Source organism: Narcine bancroftii, chromosome 11, assembly GCF_036971445.1.
Source record: "Narcine bancroftii isolate sNarBan1 chromosome 11, sNarBan1.hap1, whole genome shotgun sequence".
Classification (NCBI taxonomy): Eukaryota; Metazoa; Chordata; class Chondrichthyes; order Torpediniformes; family Narcinidae; genus Narcine; species Narcine bancroftii.
This window is the reverse complement of record NC_091479.1, coordinates 7,561,880-7,580,549: the sequence shown is the minus strand read 5'-3', so window position 1 is coordinate 7,580,549 and position 18,670 is coordinate 7,561,880. Positions and strand designations below refer to the sequence as shown.

At 44.9% G+C, this 18,670-nt stretch overlaps 1 protein-coding gene across 1 annotated transcript in view; it reads right to left on the bottom strand.

The window, feature by feature from the left end:
- The window catches only part of LOC138745428 (protein unc-45 homolog A-like), a 45,558-nt gene extending 27,244 nt beyond the window's left edge, over positions 1-18,314 (bottom strand). The window contains exons 1-7 of the mRNA XM_069902437.1: positions 18,224-18,314; positions 12,703-12,861; positions 12,509-12,545; positions 9,139-9,314; positions 8,448-8,540; positions 7,879-8,046; positions 133-301 (exon numbers count right to left, since the gene is read on the bottom strand). Coding sequence (XP_069758538.1) covers positions 133-301; positions 7,879-8,046; positions 8,448-8,540; positions 9,139-9,314; positions 12,509-12,545; positions 12,703-12,861; positions 18,224-18,235 — 814 coding nt within the window. The 5' untranslated portion in view covers positions 18,236-18,314. The remainder of the gene's footprint in view (positions 1-132; positions 302-7,878; positions 8,047-8,447; positions 8,541-9,138; positions 9,315-12,508; positions 12,546-12,702; positions 12,862-18,223) is intronic.
- Positions 18,315-18,670: the final 356 nt, after the last annotated feature.

Below are 18,670 nucleotides of genomic sequence, written 5' to 3'. Positions count from 1 at the left end.
TATACGTTGTGTACAGTTTTTTCATTCCCAATAAGTGGTAATTCTGCCTGTCCCACAAGAAAACGAACCTCAGGGTTGTATTGATGTCATGCATGTACTCGGGCAATAAATCTGAAATCACTGTTCTCTTACCAAGGACCACAGCTTCCTCTTTTCCTCGAACATCACTTTTTATTCCACTTTTCAATGAGTCAAAAATAGCCTGTAGAACATTGCACGCTGCCAGGGAAACCTGTTCGTGGTCACTGCCCATCACACCGCACAGCCTGTCCATTCCAACGGTGTATAAAATCATCGTGGCCTACAAGCATAGCACAAAACTTTAAAACTTTTTGCATGAAAAGCAAGGGGATAGATAAATGCATCTTTCTTTCCAAAAATCCAGGGATTGCCTAAATTGGATGCATCCCATTTTGGCCACACACTAAAGAACTTGACACACATTCAACAGCCCCTTCTGCTGCAAGATTGCATATTAAAGTAACGTCAGTGGTAATAAAAACATGACACTGAGATCCAGAAAAATTACTTCACCCGGGATCTGTGGAGGGCAATGGGAGAGGAGTCATTAAATATAATCAGGAAGCAGAGAGGTTTGCTTTGTAAAGTGAGCAAGGGAGAAGGCATTCTCAACCCTGAGCGAGTTAAAGTGGTCTGGGACAGGTTTGTTTAATACACCACCTTGGAAGCTTAACGACCAAAATATTGAATTCAACTTGTTTTGATTGAAATTGAGTAAACGTTTGTTGCAACATTTCCCATTCAAGCTTGTTTAGTCACTTGTCACCATGCAGATGAGATGAGGCCCCAGAGAATGATGTAACAGCAAAATTTCAACATCAAGGATGTTTATTTCATTTAAAACAGTGGATTTCAAACTGCCCCCTAAACTCACATTCCACCTTAAGTAATCCCCATGCCAAAGGAGTTACGTGATGGAGTAGTGGCCGGTAGGGTAATAGCAGCCCTCTCCAGAAGAAAAAAAAGTCAAGACAAAGTTCAACAAATATAAAATATAAGAAATAGAGATAAAGTTGCAGAGAAGAGAAAGAAAATGGCACCCAAGAAGGAAAAAGTAAAACGGGGAAAAAAAGAAGTCACCGGAAAATAAAGAAGAAGGCCTTACCTGCATGAAGGAACAGAGAGCCGTGGTGGCGAAGAACGCCCGTTCTCCGAGGTTTGTGCCTGCCCTTCGGAGTCGCGACCCCCTGACTGATGGACTGCAAAAACGGCTCTCTGAGCCAAAAGTGCACAACTGTGGAATCTAAGGTAAAAGAAAACCGACGGGAGAGGGGCTCAGCCGAGGAGCGGGAAACCACGACGCAACCAGCTGAGGGACGTCTGACACCAGGGCTCTCAGCTGTAAGATGAGGAAGGCGGGAGAAGAGGGAGTGAGGTACCAGGCGAGGAGGAAAGCTGACAGGATGGCAAGAGGAGCAGCAGCAGGAGGCCCAACAGATGAGCAGCCCAGAAGGGGAGGACCAACAGCAAGAGGCCCAGCAAGAAGAGGCCTGACAAAGTGAATCAAGCAACTCATCAGGAAAATCAGAAGGGACACAGATACAAAGAAGAGAAGAAGACACAAACACAGGTACAGACACAGAAGAAGAGGAAGAAGACCAAGATCTTCACAGAGAGATAGAAGGTAAAACAGATGGACAGAATATAGATAGTTTTTTCTTCCAAGAACAAATGAGATCATTAAAAGAATGGTTGTCATTAGAACTTAGTGCAATTAAAAGGAAAATGAAAAGAGCAGAAGATAAAATGCAAAGATTAGAACGGGTCATGACAGAAATAGAGAAAAGAGTAGTGTGGAAGAGTGTGAATCGGCTGTAGAAATGGAAGTGAATGATAAGAGAAAAATTGGAAGAAAGAGACAGAAAAATTAAAGAGACACAAGAGTTGTTATCTCAGAAAATTGATATGTTGGAGAATTATAGTAGGCGAAACAACATAAAAATTGTGGGCCTGAAGGAGGGTGAAAAAGGCACAGACATGAAGGAATTTATAAAAGGATGGATGTCGAAGGTCCTGGGAACGACAGAAATTCAGGGAGAAATGGAAATAGAAAGGGCACACAGAGCATTAGCTCCGAAACCACAGACACATCAAAAAGCAAGATCCGTCTGAGTAAAGTTTTTGAGATACACGACAAGAGAAAATATACTGGAACGGGGAAAGAATAAAATTAGAGAAGATAATAAACCACTGGAATACAAGGTTCAAAAAATATTTTTTTACCCAGACATAAGTTTTGAACTCTTAAAGAGGAAGGAGTTTAATACAGCAAAATAGATCCTATGGAAAAAAGGTTATAAATTCATGTTAAGACACCCAGCCGTGCTTAAAATATTTATACCTGGGGAGCAAAACAAACTGTTCTCAGATCCAAGAATTCACAGAGCATTTGCAGGACAGGAGAAGAGATGTAATAAGAATGAAGAATGGCAATAAAATATATATAAGGATGTAAAAACAATGTATATGTAAAGAATTAAAGAGGGAAAAGAGAAGGGAAGGAAAGAAGGGGAAATAAGGGAGAGCTTCGTTATATGTGTAAAAAGAAGTGTTTTATGGGGGGGTGTTGGGGGGGAGAGAAAATAACCGTCACTGCGAAATCAGTTGACACTTGCGAGCAAGATCGCAATCCAAATGGAAAGGGGAGATGTGGTTGCCCAGCAAGGGATAAGGGGTAACTCAGGAAGGGGGGGTGGAGGCATTTGGGGTTAAGGTAATATTGGATGTGGGAATTGTTGGAGTATTTTATGTTTTAAATGTGTTGTCGTACATTGAGTTTAAAAAGGGAAAACTGAGAGATGACAATGGGGATGGAGGTGGTGAGGAAGCGGAAATGAGGTGCAAACAAGATACAAGATGGCCACGTTGAAATATATGACTATAAACATTAATGGAATACATAACCAAATTAAAACGCATCTAACTGAAGTGGAACAATTAAAGAGAGACTGGGTAGGACACATAGCGGCAGCATCCTATAATTCAAAAGCTAGAGGTGTAGCTATATTAATTAGTAAAAATGTACCAATCAAAATAGAGGAGGAAATAATAGATCCGGCAGGGAGTATGTTATGATAAAGTGTCAGATATACTCAGAATTTTGGAATTTGCTCAATATATATGCACCTAATGAGGAGGATCAAAAGTTTATGCAGGATATTTTTTTGAAGATTGTAGATACGCAAGGGAATATATTGATAGGAGGGGATTTTAACCTTAATTTGGACCCAATGTTGGATAAAACTGGACAAAAGACTAGCAAAAAGAATAAAGTAGCCAAATTTATGGTTCAATCAATGCAGGAAATGAAACTTATGGATATATGGAGGAGGCAACACCCAAGAGAGAAGGAATATTCATATTATTCGAGTAGGCATAAAACATACTCAAGGATTGATATGTTTTTGTTGTCGGCCCATATTCAAGGGAGAGTTAGGAAAACTGAATATAAAGCTCGACTACTATCAGATCATTCACCCCTGTAATTAGCAATAGAACTGGACCCACCAAGAACATATAGATGGAGGGTAACTCCATGCTACTTAAATGGCAGGAATTTAGAGAGTTTATTGAACGCCAAATTAAAATATATTTTGAAATAAACACAGAATCAGTGAAAGGGAAATTTATATTAAGGGATGCAATGAAAGCCTTCATTAGAGGGCAGATAATAAGTTATGTGACTAAGATGAAAAAGGACTACAATCGGGAAATAGAGCAGTTGGAAAGGGAGATAGTAAGTACAGAAAAGGAATTAGTAAAAGGGGATGATATAACAAAAAAGAGAGAATTGGCGGACAAAAAAATTAAATACGAAACATTACAAATGTACAAGGTGGAGAAGAACATAATGAAAACAAAGCAAAAGTATTAAGAAATGGGAGAAAAAACACACAAAATATTAGCCTGGCAATTTAAAACAGAACAAGCTAAAAGAACTGTATTGGCATCAAGGAAAAATGACAAACAAATTACATATAATTCAACTGAGATTTATGAAAACTTTAAGGAATTTTATGAACAATGTATCAAACTGAGAATGAGGGGAAAGATGACAAAATAGAAGAGTTTTTAGCTAAAATTGAACTGCCAAAATTGCAAGAAGAGGAACAAAACAAACTGATAAAACTATTTGAAATAGAGGAAGTACAGGATATATTTAAAAAAAAGCTGCCGAACAATAAAGCACAAGGAGAGGATGGATAGAAACATAGAAACATAGAAGATAGGAGCAAGAGTAGGTCATTCGACCCTTTGAGCCTGCTCCGCCATTCAACGAGATCATGGCTGATCTTAAAGTTCAGTCCCCCGTCCCCGCCTTCTCTCCGTAACCTTTAATACCCTTATACTGAAGAAATAGATCTAATTCCCTCTTAAATAGATTTAATGAACCTGCCTCTACTGCCCTCTGTGGCAATGAATTCCTCAGATTCACCACCCTCTGGGTCAAGAAATTCCTCCTCATCTCGGTCCTAAATGGTTTGCCTATTATCCTCAAACCATGGCCTCGGGTTCTGGATTTTCCCATCAGTGGAAATATCCCATCTGCATCCATTCTGTCCAGTCCTGCCAGAATTTTATAGGTCTCTATGAGATCCCCTCTCAATCTTCTAAACTCCAGCGAGTACAATCCCAATTTGCGCAATCTTTCCTCATAAGTCATTCCTGCCATTCCAGGTATCAGCCTGGTGAATCGCCTCTGCACTCCCTCCATTGCAAGAACATCCTTCCTTAGATAAGGTGACCAAAACTGCACACAATACTCCAAGTGGGGTCTCACCAAGGCCCTGTACAGCTGCAGTAAGGTATCCTTGTTCCTAGACTCAAACCCTCTTGATATGAAGGCCGACATACCATTTGCCTTTTTAACCGCCTGCTGTACCTGCATGCTCGCCTTCAGAGACTGATGTACAAGTACCCCTAGGTCTCTCTGCACTTCCCCATCTCTTAATAGAATTTTCCAATAGAATTTTATTAAACATTTAAAGAGTTATTAATTCCTCCTCTCCTAGAAGTAATGAACCAGGTAGAAGAAACACAAAACTTGTAAGACAGCAATAATTACAGTAATGCCAAAGACGGGGAAGGATCCATTTACACCAGCATCATATAGACCAATATCTCTACTTAACTCAGATTATGAGATAATAGTGAAATTATTAGCAAACAGATTAGCCAATTGTGTAACAAAAATAGTAAAAAAAATTCCTCTATTTTATCATCTTTTCCCTCATTCTCAGTTTGGTATAATTGTTCATAAAATTCCTTAAAGTTTTCTTGTTAAGAAAAGACGAACAGCGGATAATGTCTGTAAACTTATTAATCTGATTCATGCAGTTCAAGGAAATAAGAAACCAACAGTGGCTGTTGCTTTAGACGCAGAAAAAGCCTTTGACAGAGTAGAGTGGATCTATTTATTTAAAGTATAACAGAAGTTCAATCTACCAGAAAAATATATTAATTGGATTAAAGCATTATATAATGGACCATTGGTGAAGGTAACAGTAAATGGATATGTATCAAGCCAATTAAAATTAAGTAGGTCAACTAGACAAGGATGTCCATTATCCCCTACATTGTTCGCCTTAGCAATAGAACCATTGGCAGAACTGATAAGAACAGAAAATAAAATAAAAGGGATAAAAATAAAGGAGAAGGAATATAAAATCAGCTTATTTGCAGATGACATCATAGTATACCTAACAGAACCAGAGCTATCAGTAAAAGAATTACATAAGAAATTGAAGGAATATGGAGAAATATCGGGGTAAAAGATCAACGCAAATAAAAGTGAAATGATCCCAATGAGTAATGCGGATTATACAGAATTTAAAAAAGAATCTCCATTTAAATGGCAAACACAAGCAATCCGATACCTAGGGATCAGGTTAGATAATAATTTAAGCCACCTGTACAAACTAAATTATCAGCCACTATTAAAGAAATTGCAGGAAGACTTAGAACATTGGAAAGAATTACCGCTAACGTTGATAGGGAGGGTAAACTGCATTAAAATGAACGTGTTCCCAAGGATACAATACTTATTTAAATCGTTGCCAATTCCCTTAACAGAGAAATTCTTTAATGAACCAGAGGATAATAATGAAATTCTTGTGGAAAGGGGGTGAAACCGAGGGTAGCATTAGATAAATTAACAGAGAGGTATAACCAAGGTGGTTTGCAGTTACCAAACTTTAAAAATTATTATAGAGCCGCACAATTAAGGTATTTATCAGATTTTTACCAGACAAGGGAAAAACCAGACTGGACTAAGATAGAACTAGATAAAATAGGGGAGATGGTACCAGAACATACACTTTATAAGTGGGATGAAAAGTTGGTGCAATATAAAAACTCACCAGTATTGCATCATTTACTCAATACATGGAAGAAGATCCATTTAGAAAGGAAAAAAACGAATTACCAAATACCAAAATTATTATTGACGCAAAATCCGCTAATCCCTTTTACAATAGATAACCTTTCCTTTAGAGAATGGGAGAGGAAAGGAATCAAAAGAATAGAAAATTGTTTTTTTGGGAAATAATTTGAACAGTTGAAGTACAAATCTGGAATAACACATGGTACAATGTTTGCATATCATCAACTGAAATCTTATTTAAAGGATAAATTGGGAAACAGACTGAGATTACCAGAAGGAAGCAGCTTTGAATATGTGATTACAGACACAGTGATAATTAAAAGATTTACAACGAACATGTACATTAAGCTGCAAGAGAAGGAAAATGATGAAATAAGCTATAAACCCAAACAAAAGTGGGAAAAGGATTTAAAAATAAAGATAAAAAATGAAACATGGGAAAAGTTATGTTCTGGAAATATGAAAAATATAATAAACGCAAGGTTACGCATGATACAGTATAATTGGTTACACAGGGTATATATCACAAAAAATCCAGAGATCTTTCTTCTAAATAATATAAGAAGTAAGGAATTAGGCCTCAAATGGGATAAAGCGCAAAAAAGATTCATTATGATAGACTTAGCAGTAGCAAAAAAATGTATAATGTCAACTTGGAAAATGGAAGAGAGCCTGAGAATACAGCAATGGTACATGGAAATGGATAAAGGTATTCCATTGGAAAAAATAACGTATAATTTAAAAAATAAAGTCACATTATTAGAACAAATTTGGGAACCGTACATGGAACATTACAGAGAGGGCTTGCCTACGACCTCCACCCCCTAAAATGATAAGAAGACAAAACGACTTGATCCAGTGTGTAAAAGTAGATGATCCATTTTTCTTGTTTATTTTTCATTGTGTGGAGACATTGTTTCACGGTTTTATTTTATTGTATATGTTGAATATATATTGGTTTTGGAAGGGGATGGGAAGGGGGGGGAGGGAGGGTAGGGGGGAAAAAAGGGAGAAAATGCCACTGTATTTTTAATGAGAAACATTTGCATATATTTTGGTTGGTATGGTTCACAGTGGGAAAAATAAAAATTATATATAAAAAAGTAATCCATATGCCATAGGTGCTCTGTGTTAGTAAGGGATAGTTTAAGGTGGGATGAAAAAGTCTGAAAACCACCGTTTTAATGGTACCTCATTGACTCCTTGTGCGCATGGTTTCACAACTCCAAAGGAAATGGGTCAATTACAATTTTTCTCAAGCAAAATATTTCAGTAACAATTGGGTCTAGAGCAGTGGTTCTCAGCCTTCCCTTCCCACTCACAGACCACCTTAAGTAACCCCATTAACTAATCACAGAGCACCGATGGCAAAGGGATTGCTTAAGGTGGAATACGAGTTCAGGGGGAGCAGTTTGAAAACCAGTGATTTAAAACAATCAAGAGGAATCTCCCAACATTTCCCCACTCTGACTTACCCGAGATTGGTGCCCCGAACACAGTCCCACCAGTGTGCGCAGTGAAGCCAGCACGATATCCGCAACTCCAGTGTCCAGCATTTTCTGAAGGAGACGTGCTCCATCACTACGAAAAATCCTCTCAGCTCCAGCGTCTTCACGAGAAAGAACAATCAGATTCTGCACAGCCTGCAAGAGAAGGGAAAGGTTTAAAGTACTGCAAGGATGAAAACTTGTTCAAGAGTAAAAACATAATGCTGGAGAAACTCAGCAGTGTACTTGATGTAGCAAAGATAAAGATACATAACTAACATTTCGGGCTTGAGGAAAATGTATATCAGGCCCAAAACTTTGGTTATACATCTTTACCTCCTGTGGACGCTGCGGGACCAGCTGAGTTCCTCCAGTATCTCTGTGTTTTTACTTGAACTTTCACTGTTCACAGAACGTCTTTTGAAAAGATCAAAGGCTCCACATTATTCGCTAATGCAAAGCGGCGGGCTTCTTTCCAAGAGCCAGAGGCAAACCAAAGCGCTACCTTCAGATCAGAACATTAAAGCTGACAGCAGTATTCCCCACAAGACACTGACCTTTTGTCTTTTGTCAGCGTCTTTCTCCGCAGGATCCAAGAGGATGTTGAACATTTGTTCCACTCTGGAATCAGTGGAGGACTGCAGTTGGACCTGGAACAAATTAGATGGGATGATTATGTTCTGACAACTGGAGCTCAGCACCAGTGATGCTGTCGTGGCTTGAACACTGGAAACGCAGGGTTCTGGAAAAGAACATTTCAAAAACTTCAAGCTCTGAGTGACACAGATTCCAAATATTTTCTCCAACAAAGCCCACGTCAGGAAGAGCATCCTCTACAATTTCAAGACGACCATTTCAAGGGCGGCGCAGTCAGCGCAACGCTGTTACTGCGCCAGTGATTGAAAGCAGGGTTCGAATCTGGCGCTGTCTATAAGGCGTTTGTATGTTCTCCCCGTGTCTACATTGGTTTCCTCTCCCACCCCCATTCACAATGTATCAGGGGTGGCACGGGTTCGTGGGCAGAGAGGGTTTGGAACTGTGCTGAATGTCTAAATTTAAAAAAAATTTACAAATCAGAGTTTCCAATATTCCCGAACATGCGTATGGCTGCACTAAATAGAAGTCACAACATGGATAGCGACAGGATTCCCACAACAGTAGCTTCACCTACCACTTGAGCACCTGCACGTGCTACTTTTAAGCACCAGCCCCACTCTCGCCGCTTCTGACTTTCCATCTTCCCCTCACCTTCTCCTGGATCGTTGCTGCTATCTTCCTCAGGGATTCCTGGAAGACTCTGCTTTTGGGTTCCAGGACAGCACACCTCTGGATATCAGCAAATGCTTGATCCAGTCTTCCCAGCTCCTGTAAGGCCTGACTCCTGCGGAAAAGAGCCTTCACATCTTTGCCGTCAGCCTCAATGACTGAGAAGAGAGGGACAACCATTACAGCCGAGGAAATGCAGGTCGACAGGCAAGAATTTAAACAACTTGAATAACAAATAAGAGATTGAGTAAATCAAGCCTGAAGAGATGTCATTCAAGAGCAGCAGGTCGACCACCCTCCACTACACATAGTTCGCTAGTGGAGAATTGAAAGCACCAAGTTTCTCGGACACATCTCACTTGTCTGGAAGGCACAACAGCAACTGCACTTCCTGAAAAGAATGAAGCAAGCAAGGCTACCGGCCACCATCACGTCAACCAGAGAGCATCCTGGCTGGCTGCATCTCAGTGAATAGCAGGTCACGCAGGGGACCATAACAGCAGCGGAGAAGATCACTGGGGGTTTCTCCCCCCCCCCCCCATCATCGATGCTTGCTTGAAGAGGGCTCACTAAACCATTGAAAATCCCTTCCACCCTGCACACAGCATCTTTCAGCTGCTCCTGTCGGGGAACACATGCAGGAAGATCAGAGCCAGCACCACCAGGCTGAGGAGCAGCTTCTTCCCACGGGGATTGAGAATGCTGAACAACTGATGAACTGCTAACCCTCCGTGACTCAACTATTTATTTAACATCAATACTTATTTCAATATTTGGAGATAAGATCAGTGTCGATGTATCGCTGTCTGAAAGTATGTTATGCATTTGTAGTGTCTTACCGAGGACCAGAGAACGCGGTTTCATCAGGTTATACTTATTTAATCAGATGTGCATCGAGTTAGTTGCAGGAGCGGCATGATTGGCAGCTAAATATTCCAGGATTCCGGTGCTTTGGGTGTGATATAACAGGGGGATAAACGGTGGAGGCGTCACATTGCTTGTTCGAGAAAACATTCCAGCAGGGCTATGGCAGGATAGATTGGAAGGCTCATCCCGTGAGGCAATTTGGCTGGAATTGAGGAATAGGAAAGGCATGGAAACGCTCATGGGGGTGTATTATCGACCACCTAATGGGCTGAGGGCATTAGAGAAGCAAATTTGTAAGGAGATAGCATATATGTGTAATAAACATAAGGTGGTGATTATGGGAGATTTTAATTTTCCACACATTGACTATAAAAGGGTTGGATGGGTTGGAGTTTGTCAAATGTGTTCAGGAAAGTTTTCTAAATCAATACATCAAAGAACTGAACAGAGAGGGGACTGTATTGGATCTCCTATTAGGGAATGAGAGAGGTCAGGTGGCAGAGGTTTGTGTTGGGAAACACTTTGGGTCTAGGGATCATAATACTATCGGTTTTAGGTTAATAACGGAGAAGGATAAGGGCTGGGCCTAAGGTTGAGATTCTTGATTGGAATAAGGCAAATTTCGAAGAGATGTGAAAGGATTGAGGGTGTGGATTGGGAGAATTTATTTTCAGGGAAGGATGTAGCAGATAATGAAGGATATTCAAAAGGGGAATTTTGAGAGTACAGAGTCTGTCTGTCTGTCCCTGGGAGGATTAAAGGCAAGTTTGAAAATATAGGGAGACTTGGTTTTCAAAGGATATTGGGAATTTGGCTCGGAGGAAGAGGGATGTGAACCACAGGTACAGACAGCAGGGAATAAACAAGGTGCTTGAGGAATACAAAAAGTGCAAAAAAAATCTTAAAGAATTTAGAAAGGCTAAAAGGAGATACGAGGTAAAAAATAAACCCAAAGGGTTTCTACAGCTACATTAAAAATAAAAGAACAATGAGGGATAAAATTAGGCCCCTTGAGGATCAGAGGGGTCGGCTCCGTGAGGAGTCAAAAGAGATGGGGGAAATTTTAAATGTTTTTTTTTTCAGTATTCACTAAGGAAAGGGATATTGGGTCAGGTGAAGTAAGGAAATCTGGTAGTGAGGTCATGCATAATATATAGATTAATGAGGAGGAAGTACTGGCTATTTTAAAGAGGATCAAGGGGGATAAATCTCCAGGTCCTGACAAGATATTCCCTAGGACTCTGAGGGAGTTTAGTTTACAAATAGTGGGGGTTCTGACAGAAATATTAAAATGTCACTGGCCACGTGGGAGGTGCCGGACGATTGGAGGGTGGCTCACATTGATCCACTGTTTTAAAAAGGCTCCAAAAGTAAACCAGGTAATTATAGGCCTGTGAGTCTTACATCTAACCCTAAGTTTATGGAAAGTGTTCTTAGTGAGAGAACATACAATCAAAACAGGGATTGATTAGGAGTAGTCAACATGGTTTTGTACGTGGTAGATCACGTTCAACAAATCTTAGAGTTTCGAGGAGGTTACTAAGGAGGTTGATGAGGGGAAGGCCGTGAATGTTGTCTATATGGACTTTAATTAGACCTTTGCCAAGGTTCCGCATAAGAGGTTAGTTAGGAAGGTTCAAGCATTAGGTATTAATGTTGAAGTAGTGAAATGAATTCAACAATGGTTGGATGGGAGATGCCAGAGAGTAGTGGTGGAAATTTGTTTGTCAATTTGGAGGCTCATAAACTACTGTCTTAACATTTGACGTCTCCTTTCTTGAAGATGATCAGAGTTGGCTGACACTAAGTGCGTTGCCACCTATTCACGCCACTTGGCTGAATTGGGGGGGAGGAATCAGCTTCTCCATATCGATGGGATGGGGTGGGAGAACTGCTCTGTCAGAAGCTGGAGGGACTCAGCAGGTCGGGATTCTTAATCAAGGAAATCCGCTCCACCAACCATGGACTCACCCAGACTCATTTCTACAGCCACGTAACCTTCCTCTCCACTTCCCCTCACTTAGCCACCTATTACCTCCTGCTTGCTCACGTGACTGGCCCACGACTGCATCGTTAGATCCAGCTCCAACAGTGTCATCAAGTTTGCAGATGACACAAAGTCGTCGGCCTCATCAGCAACAACGATGAGTCGCACTGTATAAAATCTCGTGATTTGGCTTGAGAGGAACAACCCGAGTCTCAACGTGGACAAGACGAAGGAGATGATCTTGGACGTCAGGAGAATCAGGAATGACCACCCTCCACTACACACCAACTCTGTAGTGGAGAGGACCAAGTTCCTTGGAGGTCATTTAACTATTGTGGGGGTGGAATCTCCCTGCTTTGACAGATCGAAGGGATTTTATATTCACCCGACAGAGTAGAACATTTCAGTCCTGCACAGGAAAACATTTGGGAATGACTAGGTGAACGTGGCACCGGGGGAACTGCAAGACACAGCACAAAATGTATTTTCCTCACTTACCTTTAGAAGCATCAGCCTCAGCTTTTGAATACTGTTCCTAATAATCAATGAGAGAGAAAACTAAATCAGGAAAATCATGTATGGTGCCCACAAAAGCTAAACAATTTAGAGAATCATTCCCGATAAAATTATTCAATTCACTCTCTTTAAGGAAAGGTCATTCACGCTATCAGATCATTTTATACTGAACTCACCAGCTTGAGGTAGCAAGCTGCTCTGTTGCGACGCAGGACTGTGAGTTCGGCCAACTCTGGCGAAAGCTCAATTGCTTGTGTGTAGCAGGACAGGGCCGTCTCATAGTCTCCCAATTTAAAATGTGCATTCCCATCCTCCCGCAAACGTGCCACACTGGCCTGGGACAAGAAATGGATGAGAACATCAGTTTCAATCCTGCTCCTCAAGGGTCCATCATCAACTGTTCTCCCGCCTTCGAACAAAACCATGAACCTTAGGCAGAAAAAGTAGAGGAAAGTTTTCCAAAATAAGTACGTGAGTCATACTCCTGCCGACACTCACTAGAATATAGAAGAATGAGAGGGGATCTTATCAAAAATTATGGAAGGCAGAGATAAGTAAGTTGTTTCCATTGCTGGGGAGACCAGAACTAGGGGACAAAGCCTCAAGATTCAGGGGAGTAGATTTAGGATGGAGATGAGGAGGAACTACTTTTCCCCAGAGGGGGGTGAATCTGTGGAGTTCACCGCCCATTGAAGCAGTGGAGTTGACCTCAGTAAATATATTTAAGGCAAGGGTGGATCGATTTATACATAGTTGGGGAATTAAGGGATATGGAGAAAAGGCAGGTCGGTGGAAATGAGCCCATCATCAGATCTCCCCTGATCACATTGAATGACGGGCTCCTGCTCCTATTACTTGTGCCCTTGTGAGACATGCTAATTCTACCCCAGGAGTGTTTTACGAGTGAGACAGGAAATAAAGGCACAGCCAAGCATGCCCTTTTCTCACTGATGCCAATAGGAAGGAAGTACAGGACCCTGAAGAAACACACTCAATGTTACAAAAACAACTTCTTCCCCCTCCATCATCAGGTATCAGAACAGACAATGAACGATGGATACAATCGCATTTTTTCTCTTTTCTTTTTGCATCACTTTTTGAAATCTCGTGTTTACAAAATTGTAATTTGTAGCATTTTGCACCTTGTTCTACACTTCACTGCTTCCTCAAAACAACAAATTTTATGATGCATGACAATAAAACCTGACTCGGATTCTGACAAAATGCTGTGATTAGCCAGTGGGCCATGAGCAGCACCAGCGAATGGGACTGGGTCTTGAATCCTGTACCAGCTGTAAAGTGCTTGTATGTTCTCCCCACGTCTGCGTGGGTTTCCTCCGGCTGCTCTGGTTTCTTCCTACCTTCCAAATGTTTTGTAGGTTAATTGGAGTATTTGGGCTACAAGGACCAGAAGGGCCTGTTTCTGTGCTCCATGTCCAAAATTTTAAAACATTAAAAATTCACGGAGTTAGACTTGAACCCACAAATTAACTCAGCCAAGGAATCAGACCAACATCCCATGGATCTACACCTCTGGGTAAAGGTCTCATCACTTGCACCTAGCTGCTACCCAAGCCTAGACACCTCTTCACATCAAGCGAGCACACATTTCCGAGACGTAGTGAGGCAATTTATTTTATAAACAGCCCAACTAGTCACCCCTTACATAGTACTGAAAGAAAACAGTGCAGGGAGAGAGGGGATGAATAGCCAAGTTTTCAGATGTTACAAAGGTATGTAGATGGGCAGGCAGTATTGAGGAAACACAGAGGCTTAAACGGACTAGGAGAATGGGCGGGGAAGTGGCAAATGAAGTACAATGTCGGAAACTGTACGGTCGAGCACTTTGGTAGGAAAAAATAAATGGGCAGACTATTTTCTAAATGGTAGAAATTTGAAAATACCCAGGTGCAAAGGGACCTGGGAGTCATCGTGCAGGACAGCCTAAAGGTAAACTTGCAGGTTGAGTTGATAGTGAAGGCGGCCAATGCAATGCTGGCGTTCAGTTCATAAGGAATAGATTTTAAGAGCAGGGATGTGATGTGGAAGCTTTGTCAAGCACTGATGAGACCTCATGAAGTATTGTGAACAATTTTCGGCCCCTCATTCGAGAAAGGAAGTGCTAGCATTGGAGAGGGTTCAGAGAAGATTCACGAGGATGATTCCAGGAATAAAAGGTTATCATTTCAGGTGCGCTTGACAGCTCTTGGCCTGCATTTGTTGGAATTTAAAAGAATGAGGAGGATCTCATTGAAACACTTTGAATATTGAAAGGCATGGACAAGAGCAGATGTAGAAAGGCTGTTTTGCATGGTGGGAGAGTCTCGGACAAGAGGGCACAATTTCAGGATTGAAGGACCAGCATTTTTTTCTAGAAATATAGCATAGATAAGCCAGAGAATTTCTACGACTGATTCCACCTGCATTGAATTCATCCATCGTTACTGAATGAAGATCTACCGGGACCATTGCCTGAAGAGGGCGCATAAAATCAGTGAACCGGTGCGGACTCGAAAGGCCAACATGGCCTGTTTCCGCTCCGTAAATGGTTATATGGTAAGGGCGTACACTTCGCTAGGATTCTACTAAATAGAATAATACCTAGTGTCGCTGAGAATATTCTCCCAGAATCACAGTGCGGCTTTCGCGCAAACAGAGGAACCACTGACATGGTCTTTGCCCTCAGACAGCTCCAAGAAAAGTGCAGAGAACAAAACAAAGGACTCTACATCACCTTTGTTGACCTCACCAAAGCCTTCGACACCGTGAGCAGGAAAGGGCTTTGGCAAATACTAGAGCGCATCGGATGTCCCCCAAAGTTCCTCAACATGATTATCCAACTGCACGAAAACCAACAAGGTCGGGTCAGATACAGCAATGAGCTCTCTGAACCCTTCTCCATTAACAATGGCGTGAAGCAAGGCTGTGTTCTCGCACCAACCCTCTTTTCAATCTTCTTCAGCATGATGCTGAACCAAGCCATGAAAGACCCCAACAATGAAGACGCTGTTTACATCCGGTACCGCACGGATGGCAGTCTCTTCAATCTGAGGCGCCTGCAAGCTCACACCAAGACACAAGAGAAACTTGTCCGTGAACTACTCTTTGCAGATGATGCCGCTTTAGTTGCCCATTCAGAGCCAGCTCTTCAGCGCTTGACGTCCTGCTTTGCGGAAACTGCCAAAATGTTTGGCCTGGAAGTCAGCCTGAAGAAAACTGAGGTCCTCCATCAGCCAGCTCCCCACCATGACTACCAGCCCCCCCACATCTCCATCGGGCACACAAAACTCAAAACGGTCAACCAGTTTACCTATCTCGGCTGCACCATTTCATCAGATGCAAGGATCGACAATGAGATAGACAACAGACTCGCCAAGGCAAATAGCGCCTTTGGAAGACTACACAAAAGAGTCTGGAAAAACAACCAACTGAAAAACCTCACAAAGATAAGCGTATACAGAGCCGTTGTCATACCCACACTCCTGTTCGGCTCCGAATCATGGGTCCTCTACCGGCACCACCTACGGCTCCTAGAACGCTTCCACCAGCGTTGTCTCCGCTCCATCCTCAACATCCATTGGAGCGCTCACACCCCTAACGTCGAGGTACTCGAGATGGCAGAGGTCGACAGCATCGAGTCCACGCTGCTGAAGATCCAGCTGCGCTGGATGGGTCACGTCTCCAGAATGGAGGACCATCGCCTTCCCAAGATAGTATTATATGGCGAGCTCTCCACTGGCCACCGTGACAGAGGTGCACCAAAGAAAAGGTACAAGGACTGCCTAAAGAAATCTCTTGGTGCCTGCCACATTGACCACCGCCAGTGGGCTGATAACGCCTCAAACCGTGCATCTTGGCGCCTCACAGTTTGGCGGGCAGCAGCCTCCTTTGAAGAAGACCGCAGAGCCTACCTCACTGACAAAAGGCAAAGGAGGAAAAACCCAACACCCAACCCCAACCAACCAATTTTCCCTTGCAACCGCTGCAATCGTGTCTGCCTGTCCCGCATCGGACTGGTCAGCCACAAACGAGCCTGCAGCTGACGTGGACTTTTTACCCCCTCCATAAATCTTCGTCCGCGAAGCCAAGCCAAAGAATGGAAAAAACACTTAGAACAGAGATGCATCAAATTTCTTCAGCCAGAGGGGGGTGAATCTGTGGAATTTGTTGCCACAAGCAGTTGTGTAGGCCGGGTCATTGGGTGTATTTAAGGGGGAGATTGATAGGTTCTGGATTAGCCAGGGCATGAAAAGTTATGGGGAGAAAGCCGGGCAGTGGGGAAATGGATCAGCTCATGATTAAATGGTGGGGCAGACTCAATAGGCTGAACAGCCTATTTCTAATCATATCTAATGGAGATCAGGGACAGTAGCCTGTCCCCAGGCCACTCTCTTTAACCCACCCATCCCTTTTCTCTCGCTGGGAGCCACCTCATCCCCAAGAGCCCTATTCACCAACCCTTCCCCAGCCCTGTACCCCCTCCTCTCCCCGACTATCATCGTCTCCCATCCCCATCCATCTCCTCACTGTCCCCCTGTTCCCCACCCCCTAACCATCCCCATCACCACCTGTCTCCTTACCGTCCCCCACTTCCCCCCAATCCCTCTTCACCCCCCCCAATGGGTCTGGGTCCCTCACCGTCCCTGACACACGACCCTCACCGTCCCCCCCGAACCTCACCGTCCCCCCCCGACCCTCACCGTCCCCCCGACCCTCACCGTCCCCCCCCCCCTGACCCTCACCGTCCCCCCCCGACCCTCACCGTCCCCCCCCCGACCCTCACCGTCCCCCCCCCCGACCCTCACCGTCCCCCCCCCGACCCTCACCGTCCCCCCCCCGACCCTCACCGTCCCCCCCCCGACCCTCACCGTCCCCCCCCCGACCCTCACCGTCCCCCCCCCGACCCTCACCGTCCCCCCCGACCCTCACCGTCCTCCCCCCCCACCCTCACCGTCCCCCCCCCACCCTCACCGTCCCCCCCCGACCCTCACCGTCCCCCCCCGACCCTCACCGTCCCCCCCCCGACCCTCACCGTCCCCCCCCCGACCCTCACCGTCCCCCCCCCGACCCTCACCGTCCCCCCCCCGACCCTCACCGTCCCCCCCCCGAACCTCACCGTCCCCCCCCGACCCTCACCGTCCCCCCGACCCTCACCGTCCCCCCCCCCCTGACCCTCACCGTCCCCCCCCGACCCTCACCGTCCCCCCCCCGACCCTCACCGTCCCCCCCCCCCGACCCTCACCGTCCCCCCCCCGACCCTCACCGTCCCCCCCCCGACCCTCACCGTCCCCCCCCCGACCCTCACCGTCCCCCCCCCGACCCTCACCGTCCCCCCCCCGACCCTCACCGTCCCCCCCGACCCTCACCGTCCTCCCCCCCCACCCTCACCGTCCCCCCCCCACCCTCACCGTCCCCCCCCGACCCTCACCGTCCCCCCCCGACCCTCACCGTCCCCCCCCGACCCTCACCGTCCCCCCCCCGACCCTCACCGTCCCCCCCCCGACCCTCACCGTCCCCCCCCCGACCCTCACCGTCCCCCCCCGACCCTCACCGTCCCCCCCCCGACCCTCACCGTCCCCCCCCGACCCTCACCGTCCCCCCCCCGACCCTCACCGTCCCCCCCCCGACCCTCACCGTCCCCCCCCCGACCCTCACCGTCCCCCCCCCGACCCTCACCGTCCCCCCCCCGACCCTCACCGTCCCCGACATCCCGCGTCGGTCACCGGGACCGCGTTTCCCTTCCCAAGACCTGCCCGCCGTCGCGGGCTGATGACGTCAGATGAAGAGACCGGCGAGCTGCTACCATAAAAGGAGATGCCTGTCACTCAACGAAGGGGCGGGACTAAGGGTGCCAAGTCCATGTGACCCGCAGCTGGTGACGTCAGATGGAGGGAAGGAGTGCTCACCCAAACTCTGGCCATACAGGCCCTTTGGCCCATTGATTCTGTACTGGCCCCATTGGCATTCTGGCCAAGTCTCACTTGCAGGCCCTTCCAATCCATGATAGGTCAAATGTCTCTGCAGTTCCCTCCACCGGCTCGTTCCTGATAACAACCACCCTCTGAGCAGAAGGTTAACCCTCAGATGCCTCTTTACCCACTTAAACCCCTACCCTCCACTTCCACAGCCAAGTCAAGTTTATTG